Source organism: Aedes albopictus, chromosome 1, assembly GCF_035046485.1.
Source record: "Aedes albopictus strain Foshan chromosome 1, AalbF5, whole genome shotgun sequence".
Taxonomy (NCBI): domain Eukaryota; kingdom Metazoa; phylum Arthropoda; class Insecta; order Diptera; family Culicidae; genus Aedes; species Aedes albopictus.
In genome coordinates this window covers 70,402,193-70,430,169 of record NC_085136.1, presented here as the reverse complement: position 1 = coordinate 70,430,169, position 27,977 = coordinate 70,402,193, and the positions used below count along the sequence as shown (strand labels likewise).

Sequence of the window (27,977 nt, the reverse complement as noted above, 5' to 3'; positions counted from 1 at the left end):
CCGTCTTTCGGAGGCTACCCACACCATTGGAGTGGTCTTTTGAAAGAGTTTTTTGGAGTCTGGCCACTACGGGTGTATTCTCTATGCTTTCACACATTAGAATCCACGATTTCCGTTTGGCTGACCTTATATCTTTGTTGTAGTTCGTCAGGGCCTTTCTGTATAGGCTCCAATCGCCGGTTCGCTTGGCACGATTGAATTCCCTACGCGCAGTTTTCCTAAGCTTCTCAAGAGTTTTATTCCACCATGGAACGTCTCTGCTCGAACTAATTGATTTAGTTGGACAGCTCTCTTGGTAGGCATTAAGGATTTTGTTTTTAATGGATTTGGACGCATCTTCCAATTGTGTAATGGACTTGATGTGACTTTCTATGATGTACTCTTCAGATTGTAGGATAGCTGAGTAGGATTCCCAATCAGTTTTCTTAGGATCTTTAAACGTTTTTTCTATCGTTAGACCCCCTTCCCATTCAAAGATGATGTGTTTGTGGTCTGACATTGATATTTCTTCAGAAACATGCCAGTTTTTTATTTTATCAGAGATAAACCGACTACATAGAGTCAAGTCCAAAACTTCCTGACGAATGAGGTTTTCAAACGTGGGATTGTCACCAACATTACAAATGTCAATGTTCTTGGAAGAGAGAAACTGTAACAGGTACTCACCTCTGGTGTTTATATTTGTACTACCCCATACGGTGTGAGGTGCATTTGCGTCACAACCTATGACGAAGGGGATGTTGTGTCGGTGGCTGTAGGCTACGAGCGCAGCTATTTCTGGAGGAGGGATTTCGTCCACGTCACCTGGGAAGTATGCCGAGACCATCAAGATCTCTCTACTCCCTCTAGCGGAAGGTACCTCCATCCTGACAGCTACGATGTCCCTTTTTATGAATTCTGAAATTGGAAAGTACTTACAGTTTTTATGTAATAAAATAACCGCTCTAGGAGAAAGCTGGCTGTCATCATATACCAACTTACATGAGTGTTGTGGAATACCTTGTATTCTGGATTGATTGACGCATGGCTCTTGCATGAGGGCCACGGTTAGATTCTCTTTGGTGAACCTCCGACAGAGCACACCCGTGGCGCTCTCAGCATGGTGGAGGTTCACTTGCAGAACTTTAGTCGCCATTTCCGGGGTTACCGCTTTTTTTCCGGACGACGACTATCCGGCTTTGGATGTTGCGGATCATCAGGGTGTCGTTTGGTGTTACAGTTTGAGTTGTTTCTCTTCCCTGTAGCGACCTGGCCCGCCAGTTTCGCCTCTGTGGTCAAACTGTCGCTTTTTGCACTCCCTTTGCCCTGTTTAGATACCTTTGGTTTGGTACCACTAGAGCAGGGAGTCGCATGTAAGCTTCGAGCTTTTCCTTTAGAGGCGGACTGACTAGCCTTTATGGTGCTTTTGCGGTGAGATTTACTAACCTCGCCCGAACCGGAGGCTTCCTCAGATTTCTCTTGGGTCGGCCTTCCAGTTAGCCGAACCTTGCCCGAACAGGAGGCCTCCTCAGATTGCTCTTGGGTCGGCCTTCCAGTCGGATTGGCGGTATCGGCAGTCGGTTGATCTGTAATCTTCCTTAGTTGGATTTCACCAAATCGGTAGTTGAGGGTGTATTTGGACTTCTTCAACTTTTCCATCGACGCACCCTCTACTGTGAAGATCCAGAATGGATCGTTTCACAATACGCCAATTAGTTGTTGTGATGTCATTTTGGCTTTCTATGAGAGCCTTTATTCGGTCGTCGTCATAGCTGGAGCTTTGTGGGAAGAATGCTCGGATCATCTCTGGACGTGGAATCGCCACTTCGTCCATTGCCATCAGCTCTGCACCTTCCCAGGGTTTCATGGATGGGGATATTCTCTTTAATCACTCAGCAGCAGTCTCTTGATCCTTACAGATTAGAACCATGTAACCGGACTTGTAGATGAGGTTGTTGAATTTGGGTTTTATTGGCTCGTTTCGTTGTTGAACTACTCTGAGCAGGAGTGCTTCTTGTAGAAGGTCTAGCTGGGCTGTAGTGAGTTGGACGGTGGGAAAGTCTTTGGGTATTATCCCGACCTTCACGCTTTTGGCCATATCACTGTAGCTGATACCAGCTGTTTTCCTCATGGGTGGGTTTTGTTGTCCAGACACGTTTTTCTGAGGCGCGCTGTTTGTGGACTGTTGGGCGCGCTCTCTCGGATCCAGATGGTGCTTCACCCTTTTTTGTTTGGGGTCCTCTGTGGCGGATTTGTCTAGGTCGTTTCTCGAGCGTTTTGAGGAAGTGGGCTCGCTCTCCTTATTCAGGATTATGGACAAGGCCTCATTCCGGTCTTTTCCCTTCTCCCGGAGAGTTCTAAGCTGCTTCCTCTGCGAACGTGTGAGTGTGGGGAATTTCTTACTCGGAGCCCCCTTGGCTTCCGTAGAACCCTTGTTATCTTCGGATCCTTTGCTACTTGCTGAAGATTCTTGGGGGTTGATGACGATCCGTATACCATCATCTTCGTTATCTTCCATGTCCAGCAGGTTGGAGTCGGTCGATGAGGGGTGTTGTAGATCTGGATCAGCTTTGTCGAAACATGTGCTGCTCCGGGAGGTAGGCGTTGAGGGGCAGGATATTTCCATCTTCTCCTGCGAACTACTGAGTAGCTGGTCTTCGGTAAGGCCAAGCTGACTCAGAGTATTCTCCACTTCGCTCTCACACGACTGAGAGAGGCAGTCGTCACCTTGAAGGTTGTTTGTAAAATTTGTACTCATTTTTGGTCCCACGAGTAGCTAGGGAAATAAATGTCCGCTGCACCAGTGCCCCGCCGTAGTGCAGTAAGGGCTGCTTACTGGGGTGTTCGCCCTGGTGCACCCCAGGCTCCGTTCGCGGTTGAGCATGTTTAGAACCCCCTCAACCATTCAGCCCTCGGCACGGGTCGCATGACACCTTGGCATTGGGGTTTATCCATTTTTTCTTTACACGATGGCCATGAATAACAGCCATCGCAACCTTCCTCCTTTACCAGGGCTTAGGACCTGTAGCTCAAGTTCTCAATAGTTTCACGATCTTTCGGACATGCAACTACGGAGAACCATCATTGCTAGCGGAGTTCATCACTCATGCTGCAGATGAAAAGTATGCTGTATGGTGGCGCTAGCGTTGTTTAAAGGCAATTCCATTCTACCTAGTATGTCTGTTATTTGTTACACTTGTCCGTTCTGTTCTCTATGTCCGATAAGTTAGTTGAAAAGCCAAATATTCATTATCATCTGTTCTCGCTTACCTTGGACACCGCCGTCGCTAAAAACCTGGGTCAGTAAGTTCTTCGCTAAACGTAATCGATCATCTCTAATTACGCTTTCACTCGAGACCGGAAGAAACTGCAGCGTTTGCTGCAGGATGGATCCATTTCCCAAATAAGGAACTTTTCAGAATCAATTAATTTGGTGATTTATAACGGATATCCAGCCACCGGTCCATTGCACAAGGGCAGATGTTGTGAGCCAGTTGTCAAAAGTTCTGGGAAACGTGAACGTTAGTATTGACATTGTAGCACTCAGGGTCAAATGTTTGGCCAAAAACAAATTAATGCTCAAATATATGACCTTTTTTTATTCTACTAGGAGCTTTAAAATCTTCTAAAAGACTGGCCTGTTTTGGTGTATTATATCATGCTTCATGCTCCATGATAGTGTATCAAGCCTACTCCGATTGCGACTCCACGCCCTCTGGTATACTCGCCACTTATTCTGCAGTTCGGATAGGCTTCTCGTTACTACCCTATCAACCGCGTTCCAAGTCTCTTCTTCGCGGCACATCGCTTTGGCAACGATGTCGCCTGTAACGCCGCCCAGAGGAATACGCATTTGAAGACGGCATGTTCCGGTGTATTCTCTAACAACAATCAATCGATCAGGCTAAGGCCGGGGTGGCCTCTACTGTACATAGTAGCCGTCTCCATTCCACTCGGTCCATGGCTGTTTGTCTCCAGTTGCGCACTCTGCGTAGGGTCCACAGATCGTCCTCCACTTGGTCGACTCACCTAGCTCGTTTCGCTCCACGTCTTCTTGTACCGGTCGGATGACTCTCGAGATCCATTTTAGTCGGGTTGCTATCCGACATCCTGATGACGTGACCCGCCCACCGTAGCCTCCCGATTTTCGCGGTATGGACGATGGTTGATTCTCTCAGCAGCTGATGCAGCTCGTGGTTCATTCGCCTTCTCCAAGTCTTTCGTGCCCATAGAGGACGACCGGTCTAATCAGCGTTTTGTAGATAGTTAACTTCGTGTTACGGCGAACTCTATTCGATCGTAGAGTTCTGCGGAGTCCGGATTTCCGGATTTCCTGCCACAATGCGCCTCTGAATTTCTCTGCTGGTGTCGTTGTCGGCGGTCACCACACACGAATTCTTCAATCGCCTCGATTTCATCACCGCCGATATGAATTCGGGGTGGCGGGTGCGTCGATTCCTCCCTGGAGCCCTTTGCCGTCATCTACTTTGTCTTCGACACATTAATGACTAATCCGATTCACCTGGCTTCAATCTTTTGTCGGATGTACGTTTCCGCCATCATCTCAAATTTACGAGCAATAATATCAATATCATCAGTGAAACCAAGCAGCTGAACGGGCTTCGTGAAAATCGTTCCACTCGTACACAGATATGAAAGTGAGCTTATAAAAAGGACTTCAACGCTCCGTTCCAGAGGTTGGTTAAGGCGTTTACAAGGCGTTTACATGGAATTACAAGGCATTACAAGGTATTTATGGCAGTTTGAGGGGGTTTCAGAGGTATTTCCGAGGGCTTTGGGGAGCTTCGCAGACTTTCAGGTGAGCTTCGGGGGGTTTTCAGAGGGTTTAGAAGCATTTCAAGTCATTTTATGGAGATTCAGAGACGTTTTAGGGTGCTTCACAGATTTTTAAGTGAGATTCAATGGGGCTTCAGGAGAGTTCTGAGACGTTTCAAGGCGTTTAAAAGTACAGTTTCTTACCGATTTTGGCAACACCCGTTTTTGTCTACTCCCGATTTTGGCAACACCCGTTTTTGACAACATTTCTTTCCCGATTTTGGCAACAATTTTTTACCGTTTTTAACGAAAAATCGTTTGTATTTATAAATGTATTTATATTTTAGCCTTACTCTTCTTCAAAAAATCAAAATTCATTATATTTTCCAAAATCAACAATTTCTCAAATCATGACGTAGTTTATGAACACCACCTGCAGGGATCGTTTATAACTTGTGAATAGTCCATATTTAAAATATAAGCCAAATTGACGTATACAAGTTGAAAATAATCAACAAAAAAAATACCGATTTTGGCAACATAAAATTCACCTGGTGTTGCCAAAATCGGTAAGAAACTGTATTGCAAAGTGGTATTTTAGTGGGCTCTGAGATGAATGCCCTCGAGGGTTAAATCTCAAAAAAAAAAAAAAAAAAAAAAATTAGTGGGCTTCGTGGTCGAGCGATTAGCGTCTCGTAAGCTACGGAGCGATTCCCGCATCAGTCGGGGAAAACTTTTCGTCATACGGAAAACTCTCCACTGGGCCACTGGGTGTTATATGTGCTGTCCGTTGTCTAATGTTAGTGTAATGTTCAGTCTGTGCTGCCTCTGGCCGAAGACGGTGTAGTTGTCTTTTGTAATTGTCTTTTACAAAGTGTTTCAGGGCGTTCGAAGGGATTTCAGAGGTGTTTCCAGGGGCCTTGAGGAGCTTCACAGGCGTTCAGATGAGCTTCAGGAAAATTTGGAGGTTTTAGAAACGTTTCAGGGCGTTTCTGGTGGGTTCTCGAGATATTTTGGAAGCTTCACAGTCTTTCAGGTGAGTTTCAATGACGTTCCGGAGAGTTTCAGCGCGTTTCAAAGCGTTCAGGGGCTTTCAGGAAGGTTCAGGAAAGATCCAGGGGGTTTTAAAGTGATTTCAAGGCGTATCAGGGCGCTGACAGAGGGTTTCGAAACAATTACCGAACACCTGAGTAGTGGGCTTCGCAGGCTTTCAGGTGTAGCATAGGGGATTTCAGGGGCGTTTCAAAGTGTTTAAAATATGTTTCAGAAAAAGAATAAAGATGTGTTCTACTGTATAAATAAAACTAATTACATAAATCCTGACACCTAGGGTAGACACTTACTTCATCATATGCACTAACTCCCGTCATATTAGCCGTTTATTACAGATATTCCGACTTAAAAAAGATGTAGACTATTGATTTCCAGTGCTGAAAGGAAATCGAATAATTATACTACAAAGTTTCAAGTTCATTCCACTTACGAGTTGACAATTTGTCTTGTTTTGTGTACGACGAAGGTAACCGCACTAAAGCACCAGCAAGCCGAATTGTTCATCATCAACGTTCAATTTTCACTTCGCCAGATGCACTTGTAGAAGGGATTTTTTTATTATCGTTCAAATTAGGTTCTAAGAAATAAATTATTTTTTTTTCACAGGTAGGGTTCACACATAATATGAACAAAAACTATAAGGCAGTAATAAATTGTAAAATGTAAATTCAATGTAAAAACAAAAGATTCCGGCTCAGTTATGCCTATGTGGCGCACGAGCCTTCCAACGAATATGTGAAAAAAAAATGAACAAAAACTAAATAGAAAAATATCAGGGTCACCAGATTTTCCGGAAAACTCCAGTGGAAAACAAACATTTTTAACAGACACCACCTACTTTGAAAAATCATAAGTCAAGAACGAAGTGTCGTAGATACTTTTTTTGTGAAATCATAAGCAAATTTTCTCAGCAAATGAAAAAAATATATATAAAATGAAAATTGTTTTCCACAAAATTTTCCACAGTTGAGGAAAATCGGTTGGAAAAGTCGGTAAAACTATTTAGGAAGTCCAGCAAAATTCGTAGAAAAATATTTTTAGAAGAGAATTACATAAGCTGAATATTGGACCTGTTCACTTTGAATCTTTTTTTCTCCGATTCTTCGTGACACATCAAATTATCAATCCACATGCAAAAACAAGTCTTCAATCCAAAAATGAGCCAAATTGATAAAGATTTAAAGTTGTATCAAATCGATTTTGTGTTTTTTTAACCGTTTTCACAGAAATTTACTCATAAATCCAGAAAATTGCTCCGAAAAGTTGCCGAAAATACCGTCAGGATATAGTTAGAACAATACTCTACAGCTTTGCCGAAGATACTACGGTGTTTAAATTGCGTATTTCGAAGTTATTCAATAATTTTAGTTGAAAAATCACGAAAACAGACGATATTTTTACGATTTTACATATAAAAATCATGTAATTTTACATTATTTTATGTGACTAAAATAATTAGCTATTTCTCCTTTGTGTAACGAACATTTCGTCCATACATTGTTTTTGTGTAGGAATTCGTTTTCATTGACTAATTATCAAAAGTATGCCACGTTGATACTAAAAATCGCATAGAGTTACCAGCACGAATTAAAACAAAGTTACCCATGATTAAGACGTCATGGCATCGTATTCTAATGTCTTTCGATTTGAGTATCAGAAATGGTGCAGATGATAAGGCTCGAGCCTGCGGATCAGAAGGTCCCAGGTTCAAGCTCAAATACACGATAAACTTTTTTTTTCTTTCTTTGTAGCAGTTAGGTTAGGATGATGAATCTGCCATGACTTACACGCAATCTCTCAAATAATGATGAAAATTATGATCGGGACCTGCCAATTAAGCCCATTCCAGGATTAGCTAGACATTTAGTTTAGGGGGATTAGGGGCATAATGGACACCCGGGGCGAAATGGACACCCCTGTTTGTAGCGAAACCGTTGACTTTTATGTTAAAGTTTTAATGCATAAGTGTAAAGGAACAAGTCATGGTTCTATTTTTCAAAACAACCATTTATATTGCTCCAAAATAACCAAAATATCATTGAAATTGAAGTATGTTTTTCATATGGTGGATTTCTTATAATTTCGAAGCAGCAACAAATAAGGTATTACGAGTGTTGGAGTGTGTCCACCATTAAAACAAGTGAATTGTTACCATATCTACATGTATACGGAGATTCAGCAATGGATGAAGTGTTGTATTTTTGATCAGAACTTACTTAAAATAGCAATTTTAATGTTGTAGTCGATTCGGGGCGAAATGAACACCGCCAATTACGAATGGATGTTCACGAATTGCATACTGTTAGGCGTTTTAGAGAGTTTGGAAAAAATCAATCCGATAATTTTAGCCTAAAGTTTATTTAATTAACTTTGATGTAACGTAAACTCGTTTAAGATGGAGTATTATATCTGTGGTATTGATCTCCGTAGGCAGATTACTTAACTAATCGATGCAATCAAAGAATTAGCATAAAATATGTAGGGGTGTCCATTTCGCCCCGTACCTTTCCTGCCAGCCCTAAAAAACACACGATTTAAAATTCGTTATTTCTTCACAATAAAGAAATTCTACCTGCTTTAAATAATTGAAATACGTAGGAAACAAGTTAAAGTTGTAAGCCAACTAATAATATGATAAGTTTTTCTTCGTTATACAGGTCTAACGTACTCATTTGCTTAGGGTGTCCATTATGCCCCTAATCCCCCTACTTGTTGACAAGAAATCGTGTCGACGAGATCAGCTGGACGAAATATTGGACATCTGTTTGATACCGATTAATTTAGCTAAAACAATTCAATACGAAGATGGAACTGCTTCTGGATGCAAAATTTATCATACAACTGTGGAGATTACTTGCATCTATCTTGCCACAAGCAACACAACTACACGATGAGGGAAACTTCATTCTTACTATGCACTCTACGGTTTCGAAACAAGGCTATGAAGCCAAATTGTAATGAGATGCAGAGCGTAGTTTCATTAACTTATAGCTGGATCGTGACCCAAAAAAAAATCCTATTCCAGGGCTCGAACCTTGAATCTTCGAATCGACAGTCTCATTCTAAACCATCTACACCAAATTGAAACTGATGCAGATGAGACAAAGAAATGTAATGACGTTTTAATCATGGGTAACTTTGTTTTATTTTGTGCTGGCAACTCTATGCGATTTTTAGTATCAACGTGACATAGGGTAGAAGCTTCAGTTTTGGCCAGTCCGGAGTTTTGGTCATAGTGCGGTATTGAGCCTGTTGCGATCTAAATCGGCGTAATTTTATTTTTTAATAGTAGATCCTAATGCAATATGATGATTACAGCTGTGAAAACCACACATTTTGATTAAAAACTGGAAGAAAAAAATATATTTCCTTAAAAAATCAGCTACCATATAGGGTCTGGGACCATTTGGGCAGGAGCTCCTATTTTGGGCACTTGCTGCTATAACTCAGTCAATTTTGAATCGATTGACTTGAATTTTTGAACATGACTAGATACTGTGCGCATCTGATCGTGCCTCAAAAATCAAGTCAATCGGTTCAAAATTAACTGAGTTATAGCAGCAAGTGCCCAAAATAGGTGCTCCTGCCCAAATGGTCCCAGACCCTATCTATTTTGGCCAGGGTGCTTCTAATTTGGCCACTCCCATAAGAAATGCACGTGATTGGCTAAAATAGAAACCAAACTTAAGAATATGGCCAAAACTGCGGCAGAGCTTCTATTTTGGCCAGTGCCACTTTTAATACAGAAATCAAGTATTGGCTTGATTTCTGCATTTTTCCTTCAAAATATAGATTGAAGCCTTTCATTTGACACATTGGTTGTTTTCAAAGGATTATTGGTTATTTTTATAAAAATGATTTCCCTTAGACTGGCCAAAACCGGTGCCCGCACCCTACTTTTGATAATTAGTCAATGAAATCGAATTCCTACACTAAAATTATGTATGGACGAAATGTTCGTAACACATAGGAGCAATGGCTAATTAAATTAGTTACGTAAAATAATGTAAATTTACATAACTTTTACATGAAAAATTGTAAGAATATTATATTTTTTCGTGATTTTTTTAACGAAAATTGTTGAATAAGTTTGAAATAAGAAATTTAAACACCGTAGTGTCTTCGGCAAAGTTTTCGAGTATTGTTCCAACTATGTTTTAACGGTATTTTCGGTACCTTTTCGGTGCAATTTTCTGGATGTTGGTATACATTTTCGTGAAAATGATTGAAAAAACACAAAATCGATTTGATACAATCCTAAACCTTTATCAATTTTACTCATTTTTGGACTGAAGACTTGTTTTTGCATGCGGAATGATAATTTGTCGCGACACGGGTAGGTCAAAAGAAGTGAACAGGTCTAGGAACAGGTCTACTAAATATAATCAGTGAAATTTTCAAGATGTGTTTTTTTTTTCGTTCCTGAGTAATGACCAATTTTGTGAAAATGGTGTTTTGTGGTATTGAACATCTAAGGTCAAGTCATAATTTTGACCATCCCATGTAACATAGTGTCACGTAGAAGGTGTGCCGGGAATTGAATTTCAATTATGCCCAAAAAGACGTAGACGGAAACAGAATTCGAGGAACAGTAATTAAATCCTATTAACCTTCATCCAGCCAGCCAACGTACATTTTCCACCTTCGGAAAAGCACAAAAACGGCCTTCGACGGATTTTGATGGAATTTTCACAACTTCCCGAAAAACTCCTCTAGTTTATGATGCCGGAGACATGGGTGCCTGGTTCACATGGTTCCGGAGTTATTCCGGATTGTCTCGGGGTACCAAAATTGGCCACATACTTTGCCCAACGTATATCTCAAGATCCCGATGAGGTGGAAGTATAGTGTCTTCGACGAATTTGTTCAGCAGGTTAAGAACAAACTGGCAACGGCGACTTTGGTTCGCGATTCGGTCGCTAGGCGGCTCCAGTGTCAAAAATGTTCAAACCCTCATATCTCAGAAACATGATAAGATAGAATGACGCTGTCTTCTGCAAAATTCTTCAGCAAGCTCAGAACCATCTGATAGTAAAGTCTTTGGTTTGGGATTTATCCGCTAGGTGGCGCATTGTGTCTGCAAAATTCAAACACGTATATTTCGATACCCAAATGAGGTACAAGCATGCCGTATTCAGCAAAGTTGTTCAGTAGGCTAAGATTTTTTTGGCAATGGCGTCTTTGGTTCGAGAATCGTCCACTAGGTGGCGCCAGGGTCAAAAATCTTCAAACTTCTATGTCTCAGAATCCTGATAAGAAAGAATGATGCCGTCTTCAACAAAATTCTTCAGCAAGCTAAAAACTGTCTGATAGTTGAGTCTTTGATTCGTGATTTATTCGCTACACCATCTTTAACCCCCTGCAGACAAATTTTATCACCCCACAATATTGCTCCGTTTTTTTTTCCGGGAATGTCTCCGGTGAATTTCTACAGGAACTCTTCCGAGAATTTTTCCAGGAATTGCTCGGGAATTTCTCTAGGAATTTCTCTGGAAATGTCTCAAAAACGGTGTTAAAGTAGTGTTGTACCACCGTACTCGACCGTTTACTATCCTGCCAAATGGCTCTTAGCTTGCTGAACAACTATGCTGAAAATGGAATACTTCTTGTTCATTAGGGTGTTCATACAAATATTTTCCTAATACTTTACGGAGCCTATCAAATAATATTAGAACCAAGGACACCAGATACGTCTTACTTCCTTTTAACTTTCGACACAATTTGCTGGACGTTTTCCGATTTTTGAGATAAAATTGCTTGAATGTTTTGATTGCTGATGTCACCTAGCGTCGCCATTGCCGGATAGATCTCAACCTGCCGAACAATTTTACAGAAAACGCCATGCTTTTAGCTTATTACAGTAACGAGATACACGCGTTTAAATATTATACACAAGATGCCACCTAGCGAATAAATCACGACTCAAAGATTCAACTTTCAGACAGTTTTAAGCTTGCTGAAGAACTTTGTTGAAGACGGCATCATTCTTTCTTATCAGGATTTTGAGATATAGAAGTTTGAAGATTTTTTACCCTGGCGCTACCTAACGGACGATTCTCGAACCAAACACGCCATTGTCAGATAGTTCTTAGCCTACTGAACAACTTTGCTAAAAACGGCATGCTTGTATCTCATTAGGGTATCGAGATATATGTTATTGAAATTTTCAGACACAATGCGCCACCTAGCGGATAAATCCCAAACCAAAGACTTTACTATCAGATAGTTCTCAGCTTGCTGAAGAATTTTGCCGAAGACAGCATCATTCTATCTTATCAGGTTTCTGATATATGAGGGTTTGAACATTTTTGACACTGGCGCCGCCTAGAGGCCGAATCACGAACCAAAGTCGCCGTTGCCAGTTAGTTCTTAACCTGCTGAACAAATTCGCCGAAGACACTATACTTCCACCTCATCGGGATCTTGAGATATACGTTGCGCAAAGTATGTGGACAATTTTGGTACCCCAAGACAATCCGGAATAACTCCGCAACCATGTGGACTAGGCACCCATGTCTCCGGCATCATTAACAAGAAGAGTTTTTCGGGAAGTTGTGAAAATTTCATCAAAATCCATCGAAAACCAAAAAAGTTATGACCGTTTTTGTGCTTTTCCGAAGGTGGAAAATGTACGTTGGCTGGATGAAGGTTAAATAGGAAATTGTAGTTCTTTTTAAATATGTTTAACGTGATCGGGAAGCTTATTTATAGAAGAAAAAAAAGTAATTGATACCAAATTAGCCATGAAGTGTAAGGCGATATGCAAGAATTAATTCGATCATTATTAATCAGTACTTAGATGGATGAGAATTGGATAAAAACCAAATATATTATATAAACAATATAATTCACTTCCGCGTTCCCCATACATTGAATTGGCGAACAGCTTACAGCACCATCTAGCGTCAAACGTGGCAATCAACCTTAAATTAAACCACATATTTGCTAAATATGTTTGACCGTGTCTCCATGACATTTTCTTTTGTTATGGTCGTTAATCATATTTAGGGATGTACAAGATTCAATTTACACAAACAAAATTATGATATTGGAAATCGAGTTAATAAACTATAGAGGACGAATGTCGCTGCTGTTCCCTTTGTTCTCGTTCGCAAACATCCCGGGTATCTATCTGTCAAACTGCATACTTTTTCGCTTTGACACTTATATCCCTCCCTATCTTCGCCAGCAAGAGATGTGGCGGCGGCGACGCCAGCAACATTCTCCCTCTATAGTTTATTACCTCTATTATATTGGACAAAGCAGATATTAAGTTTATAGTTTGTAACGGTCGTATATCAGTGATGGAACATACGCAATTTGACGTTTCGCAACTATCTTTTTTTTCCAGAAGCATATTTGTTTTGGAAGTACCGAGAAGTGAAATATTTTGGTCCAATTGCTATGGCTAATGGGGATACTTGTTGGTTCATTTTGACAAAAGGAAATTTTGTGCAAAAACTATCACGCAAAGAATATGATTTATTTATTTAAACCCTAAATATTTTGATATTATTTATCGATAACTGAAGAGATTATTGACATCCCTAGTTCATTAATGTTGACAGCTTGTGTAATTCTGAAGGGCATACATTTTAGAGTGTAATAGTTGCCACGTTCGTCACAAGCGGCGCCACAAGCACAGGATAAAGGGTCGCCAGAAATAGCTGGAAGTGAGTTATATTATTAATATAGTATATTTAGGTAATGAGTCGGGACTGCCTAAATAGACTTTTTACCTAAATGGATTCATTACCTAAATGGATTCAGTTTATTACGAATCGGTACGACGTATTCGGTTGCGTGTTGATTGTATTTGCTGAAGCTCTGTTGCCGATTGAAAATATCTTTGTTTCAATGTTGTAATAAGTAAATAAAATACATCCGGTCATACATAAACAAACGCTTTACCGTTTATAATAACTACACTTCCAAATCACCGTCGGTGCGTACTAAAATTAACTGTTTAATTTGGTGAACTGTTGTGATAGTTCTGAGGAACAATGGCGAAAGATAGTGTTTGCAAAAAATGCTCTCTTGAAATCAACGCTAAAATTGATTTCTTCACCGTCTGCGAAGGAGAATGCGCCTTCATGTTTCACGCTAAATGTGTGAACCTGAGCGAAGATGTATTGATTTCATTAAGTGTCCTTTCTGCGAATGTGGTTTGGATGTGTGACTCTTGTATGTTGCAATATCGAAAGACGAGAGACAATATTGGACCCAACCGTTGTATAGAAACAGTGCGAGCGAAGCCAATTGAAGAAGAAGTCCAGGAGCTGAGAAGTACGGTTGCGGATATTTTGCAGACTCTGTCAAAAATTGTACCACATGCCTCTACGAATAGTGTGAAACCATGTCACTCAACCCCGAACTCATCACTCGTACTATCAAGCAAGCGAGATGCCAATGATGTGAATGCGGCTAATATGAAATGCAACGAAGATCAACGGCGATCGCAGTGCTCTACTGCTGATAGCAATTTCTCGCTATTTCTCTCGAACATTGACTTGAGTGTTACAGAGGAGGACGTACATGCGATGGTTTCTCGTTCTCTCGGTACTCCTCAACCTGAGCGCATCGATATAACGAAATTAACATCGATTTGGAATAGCCGTAGATCAATGGATTACCTGTCATTCAAGGTGGTGCTTGATAAAAAATGGAAAGTTCGTGCGATGGATCCCGCTACATGGCCGAATAATGTTAGATTCCGAGAGTTTGTAAACAAGAACAACGACACCTGGAGGCCTGTAGACAACTGAATTAGTGTTCAATTAGTTGCTGAAATAATGCTTAACTAATTTTATATGCTGCTTCATTATGTATCGATAAATGTTTTTGATGTAAGTGCGATAGAAATTGTTTTTGTCAGTGATGTTGAAATTGTTTAAGCAGTATGCAGTGTTGGTTATAGATATTGTTGTTTTGTGGTATAATCAAGTTAAATTATTGTTGCTATTTCAATTGTTTAATATTAAGTTTACAGTCTGTATGGCATAGAGCCAAAGACGGTGGAAATAAATAAATAAATGGATTACAAGGTTGCAAAGAAGTTCAACAAGAGAGAGTTACTAGGAGATTTAAAGGAAATCATGCGGAGTTTCAGATGGCTTTTAATGAGTTTCAAGAGGAGGTGGGGTTCAGGAGGGGAGGGGCTTCAGGGGCGTTTTCGGGGGTTTTGGAGGGTCTTAGATCACAATTGTCATTCAAATGACTAGCTGGGCACGAAACACGAAAAACCTTGAGAAAAACCCTGCAAAATTCCGCCAGACTGAAAAAAATTGAATGTCGGGTCAAAGTCGGGTCAATTTTTATCGTATGTTGGGTCATTGTTGGACCAACATCGAACAACTGTTGAGTCTATATTGGGTTTGGTGGCCAAAATAAAAACAGGTGAATGATAGGTTGATGTCGGGTTTGACGTCATCAATGCTGGAGCTGATATCAATTGAATGATGGAAGGATGGTTTATTATCTCAATTTCTGCTGGAAATGACGCTGGATACTGGCAGTTTTCAACCTGCATGAGCGGGGGGTGTTAAGGGGGCAACATTGCACCCCCTAACACCACTCACTACTTCTTTCCCATAAACCAGTCTTATACCTAATCTTAAGTACTCCAACTGATTTGAACACTATCAAATTCCATTTAGGTAACGTTACCTAAATGGAGGGACCTAAATAGATTTTACCTAAATGGATCCTACCTAAATGGAGGTTTGAGTGTACGACAATCAGTTCTTTGTCCTAGCTAAGGCACAAGGCACACTTCCAAAGTAGTAGTCGTTTGTAGACCATTCAAAGAAAGGATGTAGCCAGCCCTTGAACCTTAACTGAAAGTCCACTTACGCTTCCAGCGTTCAATCAAGCATCGACGACCCATCTTTGTCTGGTGGACAAAGTGACGATAAAATTTTATTGTCAATGTCAGCCAGCCCATCGGTAAGAGCACCAACTGCTGACTAAGAACTTTCACCACTATATCTTCAATCAGATTGTCATCCTCTAGCAGAAACGAGTCACCAGGGACTGACAACTCTTTTGCCATCCGACGACGACGTCTACCAGTAAAAATATCCTTCTCAAACCACCTTCCATTTAGATCGGTCGAGTATGATCTATTCTATAGAATGTGTGCGTGGAACGCGTTCCGCAAAGTATGATGATGGAAAGTGGCTGCATATCTCAGAAAGCCGGAAAGGACAAACCACCCGCAGGAAAAGTTCTTTCTTTTGCTCGAAAAACTCGGCCGAAAAGGAAAGGAAACGCATGACATTCCAGCAGCAGCCAGAAGCAGTGGTTCTGCCTTGCTCGCTATCAGGACTTTTCACTTTTCCGGAGAACAATAGGCTTTAGTTTGTTACCTACCTACACACCAAGAAGATGCGCGACGACAGCCAGTGAAGTTCTAGCGTTTGAGGAGATTTTACTCGTCTATGTATGCACGCAACCATATAGGGTATCGCGCTACTTGGGCGGTGGCTTCTATATTCGTCTGTTTTCCACTATAACTCAGCCAGTTTTGAACCAATTGACTTGAAATGTTGTACACGGGTAGATACTATACCTATCTCACCACATTCCAAAAGTTGTGTCAATTGATTCAAGTTTGACTGAGTTATAGTGGAAAACAGACGAATATAGAAGCCACCGCCCAAGTAGCGCGATTCCCTAACTATAAAGCAGGACAAAAGAGAAAAACTTGCGTCGTAAATTAGGATGATAAATTTTAACTGCTGTCATCAGTTACGGTTTGCCAAGAGGTTTCGCGACGGATGTGGAAAACGCTGCTGCTTTATAGTTGGCATTCATTGGGGAAGGATATCAATTGCGGATCGCAGTTGTACGTACATATGTTGAAATGTGGTTCATGACTGAACCATGTGCTGTCTGATGGCATTTGATATAATCTCTTGACACGGGTGTAGCCAGGGAGGGGGGGGGCGTGCCCCCCCCCCCCCTCCCTGACCGAGCAACTATATTCTAACTTGACCGAAAAACTTAGATCATAGGTTCCCAAACTTTTCGGGTGTGCGACCCCCCTTTGCCAGCAGACGTACTTTTCGCGACCCACCATAGAAATTCCCTCATTTGTTGTCTGTTACAGTAAAACATTCAACTGTCCCTCGCGACCCCCTGGATGAAGGCCGGCGACCCTCTTGGGGGTCGCGACCCACAGTTTGGGAAACTATGACTTAGATGATCAGAGCTGTTTTTGACTAGTACAGGTAGTACTAGTGCAGGAATTCCTTCGGAAATACCTGGAGGAATTCCTTTGGGAATTCCTTGGGCAGTTCCTTGGGGAAATCTTGGATGAATACCTTTGGAGATTCCTGGAGGAATTCTTTCAGAAATCCATAGAGAAATTCGTGAGGAAATCCTTAGGTGAATTCCTTACGAAATTCCTGGACAAAATAATTCCAAACTTCTTGGAGGAATTCTTTTGGAAATTCTTGGAGGAATTCCTTCGGAACTTGCTGGACGAAGGTCATTGAAAATTCCTGGATGAATTCCTTCGGAAAGTCGTGGAGGAATTTTTTCGGAAATACTTTTTGGATTTTTTTGGAAATTCTTGCAGGAATTCCTTCGGAAATTCCTAGCGGAATGCCTGGAGGAATTCCTTCGGAAATTCCAGGAGGAATTCCTTCGGAAATTCCTGGAGGAATTCTTTCAGAAATTTCGGGAGGAATTCCTTCAGAAATTGCTGGACAAAATCCTTTGGAGATTCTCGAAAACTCCAGAAGGAATTTCTTTAGGAATTCCTGGAGGAATTCTTTCGGAAATTCCGGGAGGAATTGCTTCGGAAATTCCTGAAGCAATTTCTTCAAAAAATCCTGGAGGAAATCCTTAAAAAATTCCAGAAGGAATTCCTTCCAAAATTCTTGGAGGAATCCATTCGCAAATTCCTGGAAGAATTCCTTCGGAAATTCCTGAAGAAATTCCTTGTGGAGTTCCCTCGAAAAATCTTGGATGAATACCTCCGGAAATTTCTGGAGGAATTCTTTCAGAAATCTATAGAGAAATTCCTGAGGAAATCCTTGGATGAATTCACTAGGACATTCCTGGAAAAAAATCATTCTAAACTTCTTAGAGGAATGCTTTTTATGATTCCTGGAGGAATCCCTTCGGAAATTACTGGACGAATTCCGTTGGAAATTCCAGGAGGAATTCCTTCGGAAATTGCTGGAATATTTTTTTCGGAAATTACTGGAAGAATTCCTTCGGAAATTCCTGGAGGTATTCTTTCGGAAATTCCTGGAGGAATTCCTTCAGAAATTCCTGGAGGCATTCCTTCGGAAATTCCTAGAGAAATGTTTTCGGAAAGTCTTTTTGGATTTTATTTTTAGAAATTCCAAGAGGAATTCCCTCGAAAATTCATGGAGGAATTCCTTTACAAATTCCGTTAGGAATTTCTTCAAAAATTCCTGGAGGAATTCTTTCGGAAATTCCGGGAGGAATTCCTTCGGAAATTGCTGGACGAATTCGTTTGAAGATTCACGGAGGAATTCCTTTGGAAATTCCTGCAGGAATTCTTTCGGAAATTCTTAGGGGAATTTCTTCGGAAATTCCTGGAGAAATCCCTCCGGAATATCTTGGATGAATTCCTTCGGAAATACTTGGAAATTCCTTCGGAAATTCCTGGAGAAACTCTTTTGGAAATTCCTGAAAGATTTTTTTTGGAAATTCCAGGAAGAATTCCTTTAGAAATTCCAGGAGAAATTCTGTCGGGAATTCCTGGAGAAATTCCTTTGAAAATTTCCAAAGGAATTTCTCCATGAATTTCCGATTTAATTCCACCAGGAGTTTTGCGAAGGAATTCCTTCAGGATTTTCCGAATGAATTCCTCCGTGTATTTCCGAGAGAATTCCTCCAGGAATTTCCGTGGCAATTCCTCCAGGAATTTCCGAGGGAAATCCTTCAGGAACTTTCGAAGAAATTCCTCCAGGAAATTTCGGAAAAATTCCTCCACAAATTTCTGTAGCAATTACTCTAGGAATTTCCGGAGGAATTCCTCCAGGAATTTCCGAAGGAATTCTTCCAGGATTTTTCAAAGGAATTCCTCTTGGAATTTGCAAAGGATTTCCGAAGGAATTCCTTCATGAATGTCCGAAGAAATCCCTCCATAAATTTTCGAAGGAATTCCTCCATGAATTGCCGAACAAATTCCACCAGGAATTTTGCCAAGGAATTTCTAAAGGATTTCCCGAAGGAATGCCTCCATGAATTTCCGAAGGAATTCCTCCAAGAATTTTCCGACGGAATTCCTCCAAGAATTTCCGAAGAAATTCTTCTAGGAATTTTCAAAGAAATTCCTCATGGAATTTTTAAAGGATGTCCTCCTGGAATTTCCGAAGGAATTCCTCCATGAATGTCCGAAGGAATTCCTCCATAAATCTCCGAATGAATTCCTCCAGGAATTTTGCGAAGGAATTCCTACATGAATTTCCAAAGAAATTCCTCCAGCAATTTTCCGACGGAATCCCTCCACGAATTTCCGAAGAAATTCCTCGAGGAATTTCCGGAGGAATTCCTCCAGGAAATACCGAAGGAGTTCCTCCATGAATTTCCGAAGGAATTCCACCAGAAATTTTGCGAAGGAAATCCTAAAGCATTTTCCGAAGGAGTTCCTCCATGAATTTCCGAAGGAATTGCTCCAGAAATTTTCCGAAAGAATTCATTCACGAATTTCTGAAGAAATTCCTCCACGAATTTCAAAGGAATTCCTCCAGGAATTTCCTGAGAAATTCCTCTATAAATTTCCGGATGAATTTCTTAAGAAATTTCCGGAGGAAATCCTTCAAGAGTTTCCGAAGGAGATCCTCCAGGAATTTTCAAAGAAACTCCTTCTGCAATTTCCGAAGGAATTCTTCCTGGAATTTACGAAGGAATTCCTTCATAAATTTCCGAAGGAATTCCTTCAGGAATTTCCGAGGGAAATCTTCCGGCAATTTCCGAAGGAATTCATCCTGGAATTCCCGAGGGAATTCCTGTAGTAATTTCCGATGGAATTCCTCCAGGGATTTTCAAAGGAATTTCACCTGGAATTTTCAAAGGATTTTCTGCTGGAATTTCCGAAGGAATTCTTTCATGAATGCCTGAAGGAATTCCACTAGGAATTTTCGAAAGAATTTCTCCAGGAATTCCTTCACGAATTTCCAAAGGAGTTCCTCCATAAATTTCAGAAAGAATTCCTCCAGGACTTTTGCGAAGGAATCGCTCAAGGATTTTCTGAAGGAATCCCTCCATGAATTTCCGAAGGAATTCCTCCAGAAATTTCAGGAAGGAATTTCTCCAGGTATTTCCGAAAAAATTACTCCAGGAATTTCCGAGGGAATTCCTCCAGGATTTTCCCGAAGAATGCCTCCATGAGTTTCCGGAGGCGTTAGTCCAGGAATTTCCGAAGGAATTCCTCTACGAATTTCCAAAGAAACCCCTCCCGGAATTTCCAAAGAAATTTCTTATGGATTTGCTTTGAAATACCAAAAATTTCCGAATGAATTCCTCCACAAATTTTTGACGGTTGTCCTCAAAAAAAAATCCTTAGGATTTTCTCACATAATCCCCAAACGTGTTTCTGAAGGAACGTTCGAAGAAGTTTTCCAAGTTTTCGTAGGAGTTCCGCAATACATTTTAAAGGAATTTCTTGAGAAATATCCGAAGAAACTTCTCAAGGATCTTTCGTTGGAATTCCTTGAGGAGTTTCGTAAAGATTTATAAAAAAAAACGAAAAAAATCCTCAACGAACATATCAAACAATTTCTCACGGAATTTCCGAAGCTATTCCATAAGACATTTCAGACATATGTCAAAAAAAATTCCAAACGAACTCCTTTAACAATTTCCGAATTTTCCTTATCAAGGCATTTTTAAAGGAATTCTTCAAAGAATTTCCGAATGAGTTCCTCTGCGAAAAAAAAAATCACAAAAAGCATTTCTTCAGGAATTTCCGAAATATTTTTTCAAGGAAGTTTTGAAAGATTTTTAAAGAAATTCCTTGTGGAATTTCAGAAGGGATATCTCATGAGACTTTTAGTGGAATTTTTTTTTAATATTTTCGAAAGAATTGCTTCAGGAATTTGGGAAGGAATTCTCACACAAATTTCCGGATGAATTCCTCCAAGAATTTTTGAAGGTATTCCTCAAGCAATTTTCGGAAGAATTCCTCACGAAAACTTCAAAGGAGTTCCTCAAGGAATATTCTAAATCTATTTCAAAGAAATTCCTCAAGGAATTCCCGTAGAATCTTCTAAAGGAATTCGTAGGAGAACTCTCGAAGGAATGTCTTATGAATTTCTCAAGGAGCTTTAGAAATGAAGCAATTCCTCAAGAAATTTATGAAGAATTTGTCAAGGAATTTCCGGTGGAATTCCTCAAGGATTTTTGCAATAAATTCCTGAAATTATTTTTTAATTGATTCCTTTAAAAATTTCCGAATACATTCCTCTAGCAACTTCCAAAGATATTCCTCCAGGAATTTCCGAAGGAATTCCTTTAGAAATTTTCAAAGAATTTTTTCCCGTAATTCCGAAGGAATACATTAAAGGATTTTTCAAAGAAATTTCTCCAAAAAAATTCTTACGGTATTCCTCAAGGAAAGAAATCTTAGTTTGATTGGGATTTTTGAAAGATTTCCCGGAGAAATTCTTAAAGTATTTTCTGGAGCTTCACAAACGGATTTCTGGTGGAATTAAGAATGATATTTGTAAAGAATTACTGGGGAAATTCTCAAAAGAATGCATGGTGAAATTCGTAATAAAACTTCTGGAGGAATTATTAAAGAAATTTCTGAAGGTATTCCCAACGGAATTACTGCAAGTTTTCCGAAGGTTATTTCTGCTGAAATATCTACATTAAAATAACCTGGAAAAAAATATTAAAGAAATTTCTGGAGAAACTGCTGGATAAATTCAAATTTGATGGCATTTTTTAAGAAATTCCTGAAGCAATATCTTGAAGAATTCCTCAGGATTATAATCATATATGATTCTTCCATTGAACCATTCCTGTTAATCACCCATATTTCATACTTCACTTTTATTTTTTTTTTAAATGATGAAGTATTTGAACTCCTTGTTACTGCAAAGTGGTTTTCAGTGTAAGGGTGCTCGCCCCCCCCCCCCCTGGCCGAAAAGCTGACTACGCCCTTGTCTCTTGATGAATAAGGTCAATTCAAACCAAGACCACCCCGCGACCTTTGTAAAGAACCAGAAATATTTAATATAAGAATTTTTGGCCCAACATCTATAATCCGTTTCAGTGAACCCAATATAGCCCATATAGCCGAGGCGGTAAACGCACGGGTATTCCGCATGACCATGCTGAGGGTGACGGGTTCGATTCCCGGTCAGTCCAGGATCTTTTCGTAAAGGAAATTTCCTTGACTTCCTTGGGCATAGAGAATCTTCGTGCCTGCCACACGATATACACATGCAAAATGGTCATTGGCAGTTAAAATCTATGGAAGTGCTTATAGAACACTAAGCTGAGGAGCAGGCTTTGTCCCAGTGAGGACGTAACGCCAAGAAGAGGAGAGGAGGAGTGAACCCAACTCTAGCCCAAGAATGACTCAATCAAGTCCGGATCAACTACGGAATGCTCTCGTGAATTACGCATGCTGCTCCCCGTTTTCCCTCCCGTACCACTATCTGTACATAATTCAGGAAAACCCATTCCGAAACGGACACACAGTCCCAATAACCATTCATAATAAATGACCCACTAAGTTGATTCGTTCATTAGCTAAACATTTTTTTTGTGTGTTTCTTCTCTTCTACAGATATGCCTGGTATCGTGGTGTTCCGGCGGCGGTGGTCCGTCGGTTCCGACGACCTCGTGGTGCCCGGATTGTTTCTCTTCGTCATCCACTTGATATGGTGAGTTTTGTTTTTTATTCTCCAGAGCTTATATCGTCATGAAATAGTAATTAAGTTGTAAGGAATGCGAATAACTATTGGGCAATGCGAGGAGGCGCCGAATAAATTCCGGCTGCATGGGCGCTTTTATCTGAGTATATAGGCAGGGAATTGATGAGTATACGTAAGTAATACTCCTTGTTATTGCAGATTTTTTTTTGAAAAATTTCCACTCGGCGGTAGCCGCCACGTTCTACCGCAGCTGTCAAAGTCATACCGCAGCCATAAAAATCATCTTATCATTGAAACTGAAGGTCAAATCAATGTATGCTTGAATGATGAATTGCACTGAACACCAACGACAAACAATGATTATCGGCGTCGTATACAAGGCATTGCATTGCTAGAGTAGATCGATGATACCTCAGTGAAAATCAGTAGTCTGACAGCTGCGGTAGCTTTTCGTTCTACCGTGAAACGGAAAGTTTTCTCCAAATTAGCAATAATAAAAAAGGTGCTCTACTTAAAAAGCCGTTACAGTTGAAAAAAAACTGTTTTTACAAATGCAATCATAAAGCACTAAAAAACACAATTTTTGATGTATTTTTTAGTTGGAAATTGTTTCACCTAATATTCTAGGTTGCGTTAAAAGTAGTGAAAATGCTTAAAACACATATAGCTCCTACTGAAATTTGTAAAAATTATCCTCTATTGCTAAGAGAAATGAAACATCTATAACTCGTCGTACGTGAATTATATTATGACCACCTTTAAGTAAGAATGTTTCGTAGAGGATACGATGGCCATACGTTATGTACTTCTAAGATCTTATCAACGATTCATGTATCTTGGCCCTCATTACTATCGATGGAACTCTAGATGACGAGAGAGAAGTACCACGCTGATTCAAGTTAGGGTGATTTTCCAATTGCACGGCTAAAAACTCACCTACTATTGCACACTCCATGTTTTCTTATAGGGTGTGCAACAATTGGCATTTTTTTAGCCGTGCAATAATTGGCAATTTACCCTACTGATTTATTTGTCCCAATGAGTGGCAGTGCTTCACTGCGTTAATGATAATACGACATACACTGAAGTCAGCCGTATTGCACAGTTGTAAGTTTTAAGCTGTGCAATAAACGTAAAGTAAGCAGTAGTCAAAAGTAGTTCGTCGTCGCCTTGCACCTTGAGACATTGATTAAACAAAGAATTATTTCTGGAATGCTTTCTATTTCTATTTACCGTAGAACGGGATAACTTTGATAATTCGGGTAACTTTGACAGTGTGACAGGCATTGTATAGTTTATCTTATAATTATGATGCCTTCAATCACGACAAACGTAGATCAAAACTATAATGTATATGAAATTCCGTCCTAAACGTAATTTCATTAAAACTAAGTTTATATTAAAGTTTTTGGGCAAACAATTTACATTGGTCATATTTTTGTTATTTGGCAACCCCTTCAAACGAAGTGCTGTACGACTTCGTTTCAACTATTTTCCATGAGTGGCCTCTTATTCTCGGTAGATCCATCATGGTAGATTCCAAATCTGGCCTTGAATCTCTTAACGAAGTGTTTTTCAAGGTGTGTAATCAGTTTTGTAAATTGATGCATAAGACTCTATACACCAATAAACGCTTAAAAGTATGCAACGCCCTTGTAATTTCATGTAATTTAAACTTCTTTTTTCAATTTGTTTAAAAAATAATTTAAAAAAAAAAACACTCAAATAAAGAGAACTCACTATGCGTAGCATATAATCATATGATGATGTATTGTAAAAAAGTATATTTTTCCACATATTAAATTATTTTTGAATGCTAAATTCACTGAGTTTTACACTCTTAAGTACTGGCTTTTCTAGTGTCATCACAAAATGGCTTCTTCAAAATCGTCACCAAAATGCAACTTTACACAGTATTTCACTAATACACTTGCGTAAAAAATACGACGCTTACCTTTTCTATTCTTCACTTCACGCCAGATATTTGGAAAAATAGAATAGAACACACTACTCGAGCAAAGGCGGATAACAAGAAGATATCACTTTGATAATAAACTGCGTTATCGGTGTTATCATTTTGTTATTGTATTTTGATTTTGGTCTATCTCGATAACATAAAAACACTCAATGATAACAAAATATGTTATCAGTTATCAAATGCATATTTCAAAGCTTTCCCAAAACTGAGAGTCTGATGAACCTCGAATCTAAAAATAGATACCATTTCTCACCACCGATGCGACGGAAGTACGAAAGCGTAGCCTTCAACTACTCTCCCTCTCACTGAGTCCCGTTGGTATAGGGGCTATCGGCTGCGACCGGCAATCGCTCGATCCCGCTGGGTCCAATAGATAAAAAACATGGGTTGTAAAAAGTAAGAAACTTTTTTCTATTGCTGACGATGTCGGTAAAGTAGATTTTTACTGTTTTGATCGGTAAAATAGCTCTAAATGATAACAAATTGATAACAAACTCTGTTATCAATCAGCTGTCTTTTTTTCATGTTGATAACTAAATGCAATTTTGAACAAAATAGTGTATAACACAATTTGTTATCAACTTGAACTCAAAGATAACTTAACTTCTTATCATTTTGGTACTCGAGGAGTAAATTTGAGTTATCATTTTTTTGGCTCTTAATTCAACCTGAATGATAACAAACTCAATTATCAAACGAATGATAACCTGGTAACAAAACTTGTTATCATTTTGTTCTTCGTCTTTGCTCGGGAATTTCAATTAAAAGCATACAAATAGTCATCTTCTCATTGAATATACGTCGTACAATCGAAAACTATTCTACGAATGATTATTGTTGTACTTTTCATCACACATGTTAGTAATATAATCGAATAATTTTTATTTGTGAGAGCTCCTCCAAACTGTTCGCACACAGCTGTTGCTTGCAAACATCAACAGCATAAAAACATACTAAGAGTAATTATTGGATCATTTTTAACTTATTACATACAAGGGCGTAGCCAGCTTTTCGGCCAGGGGGGTGGGGGGGGGGGGGTACAAGCACCCTTAGCAAATTTGTGCCTATACTAGCTTCCATATGCATACGCAATACGATGAAATTGAATATAATAACATTATACTCTAAAAGCGTTATTTAATCTTTCAGCAATCACGCTGTTGAATTTTGTACAATACGTAAAAAAAAAACTCGCCTGATCTTCATTAATCAACGTGGTGCTGGTAACGGTGAGTAATTTCTGGAAGATTAAGGATTTTTAGGACTAGAATTTCCTGGTTCCTGTATGAGTCCTTTTTAAATCATCTTCCAATACTATTTGCTGGAGGAATTCCTCTGGAAATTCTTGAAATAATTAAAAATATCATCAGGTAAACCTGGAGAAGTTTTTAGGTACATCCCTGAAAAGATGATTGAAGGATTTCAAAAATTTCCAAAAAAAAACTCCTGAAGGAATTTTTGAAGAGAACCTGTGAGGAATTTCTGAAGAAATAATTTGAGGAATTCCCGGAACAATCACTGGAAGATTCCTGGATTAATCCCAGGAGCAATTCCTACAGGAATGCCTGGAGGAAACCCTATAGAATCCCTGGAGGAATTCCCGGAGGAATCTCTGGATAAATTTCTGAAGGTATACCTGGAGGAATTCCTGTATAAATTTTGGAACGAATACCTAAAGAAATATCTGAAGAGATCTCATGAGGAAATCCTAGAAGAAATCCTAGATTGATTTCTGGAGAATTCCTAGGAGAAAGTTCTGGAGAAATTCCTGGAGGAATTCTGGGAGGAATCCCTAGAAAAAAAAATCAGCTGCAATCTTCCTAGAATTCCTAGAGGATATCATAGGGAAATTTCAGAAGAAATCCTTGGGGGATTTCTTGGAGAAATCCCTGAAGCAAATTCCTTTGAAAATCTCTAGAGAGAGAGTCTTGTAGATACTTCTGAACAAATTTCAGACGTAATTCTAGGAGGAATTCTTGAATAAGACCCAGCAGGAAATCCTGAAGAATTTTCTTGGATGAATTCTTGGAGCAATTCCTGGAAAAAATACTAAAGAAATCTCCAGAAAAATTCTGGGATAAATTTCTGAAAATATCCCTTGACAAATCCTAGGAGGTTTTCCTGGAAGAACCCTTGGAGAAATTTCTGGAGGATTTCCTGGAGGATAATTACCTGGAGGAACCCCTGAAGCAATTCCTGGGCGAATCTCTAAAGGAATTTCCGGAGGAATGTCTGGAGGAATCCCTGAAAAAATCCTGGAGAATTTCCTGGAAGAATCTCTGAAGAAATACCTTAAGGATTTTCTAAAGAAATTTCTGGAGAAATTGCTGACATAATTTCTGAAGAATGTCCAGGAACACTTCCTAGAGAATTTCCTGGAAGAATTCCTGGAAAATATCATGTGGTATTTCCTTCAGGAATTCCTGGAGGAATTCCTAAAGGTATTCCTGGAGGAATTCCTAAAGGTATTCCTGCGAGAGTTGCAGGAGGATACAATGATACATATTGCCCATTTTACTGGCATTTTACCAGGTTAGCTGGTATGTCTGAAACATACTGGAAAAACTTGTAATTAGAAGGCACGAAATGTTGCTAATTGGCAAATTGAGAGATGAAATTTGTGAAAAAAACCGCGTTCTGGTGGGATTCGAACCCACGACTCCGTATTCGCTAGACCGGCGCTTTAACCAACTAAGCCACAGAACAGGTAATGGTTCTGCGGAATAGAAAGCCAAACTGACTCCGAAGCCGCACCGTGAACACTCCTATTTCACAAACTCATCTCTCTTTTCGGCTTAGATGCCGTGCCTTCTAATTACAAGTTTTTCCAGTATGTTTCAGACATACCAGCTAACCTGGTAAAATGCCAGTAAAATGGGCAATATGTATCATTGTACCCTTGCTTGCGTCACTTGGCGCAGTCCGGTCGTCCGAGCGTCCGACCGTGCCGAGCTCTCGACGCATACTAATTAGACACCAGCAAAACAAACTGCCTGGTGGCTAGGTATGCGGAGTGCGAGAGTAAGTCTCGGCTTCATATAAATAACTCGCTCGCACTTGTAGGTAGTGGGCACAAACAGGAGTGTGTTGTGGATTGGCATCTAAGCCGAAAAGAGAGATGAGTTTGTGAAATAGGAGTGTTCACGGTGCGGCTTCGGAGTCAGTTTGGCTTTCTATTCCGCAGAACCATTACCTGTTCTGTGGCTTAGTTGGTTAAAGCGCCGGTCTAGCGAATACGGAGTCGTGGGTTCGAATCCCACCAGAACGCGATTTTTTTCACAAATTTCATCTCTCAATTTTCCAATTAGCAACATTTCGTGCCT

The 27,977-nt window shown here is 39.9% G+C and overlaps 1 protein-coding gene across 8 annotated transcripts in view; it reads left to right on the top strand.

Moving 5' to 3' along the window:
• The window catches only part of LOC115269089 (diacylglycerol lipase-alpha), a 430,920-nt gene that overhangs the window by 147,249 nt on the left and 255,694 nt on the right, over positions 1 to 27,977 (top strand). For all 8 annotated transcript variants that reach the window (XM_062844784.1, XM_029877440.2, XM_029877438.2 and 5 more), the window contains exon 3: positions 22,589 to 22,685. In XM_062844784.1, the coding sequence (XP_062700768.1) occupies positions 22,591 to 22,685 (95 nt within the window). In that variant the 5' untranslated portion in view covers positions 22,589 to 22,590. The remainder of the gene's footprint in view (positions 1 to 22,588; positions 22,686 to 27,977) is intronic.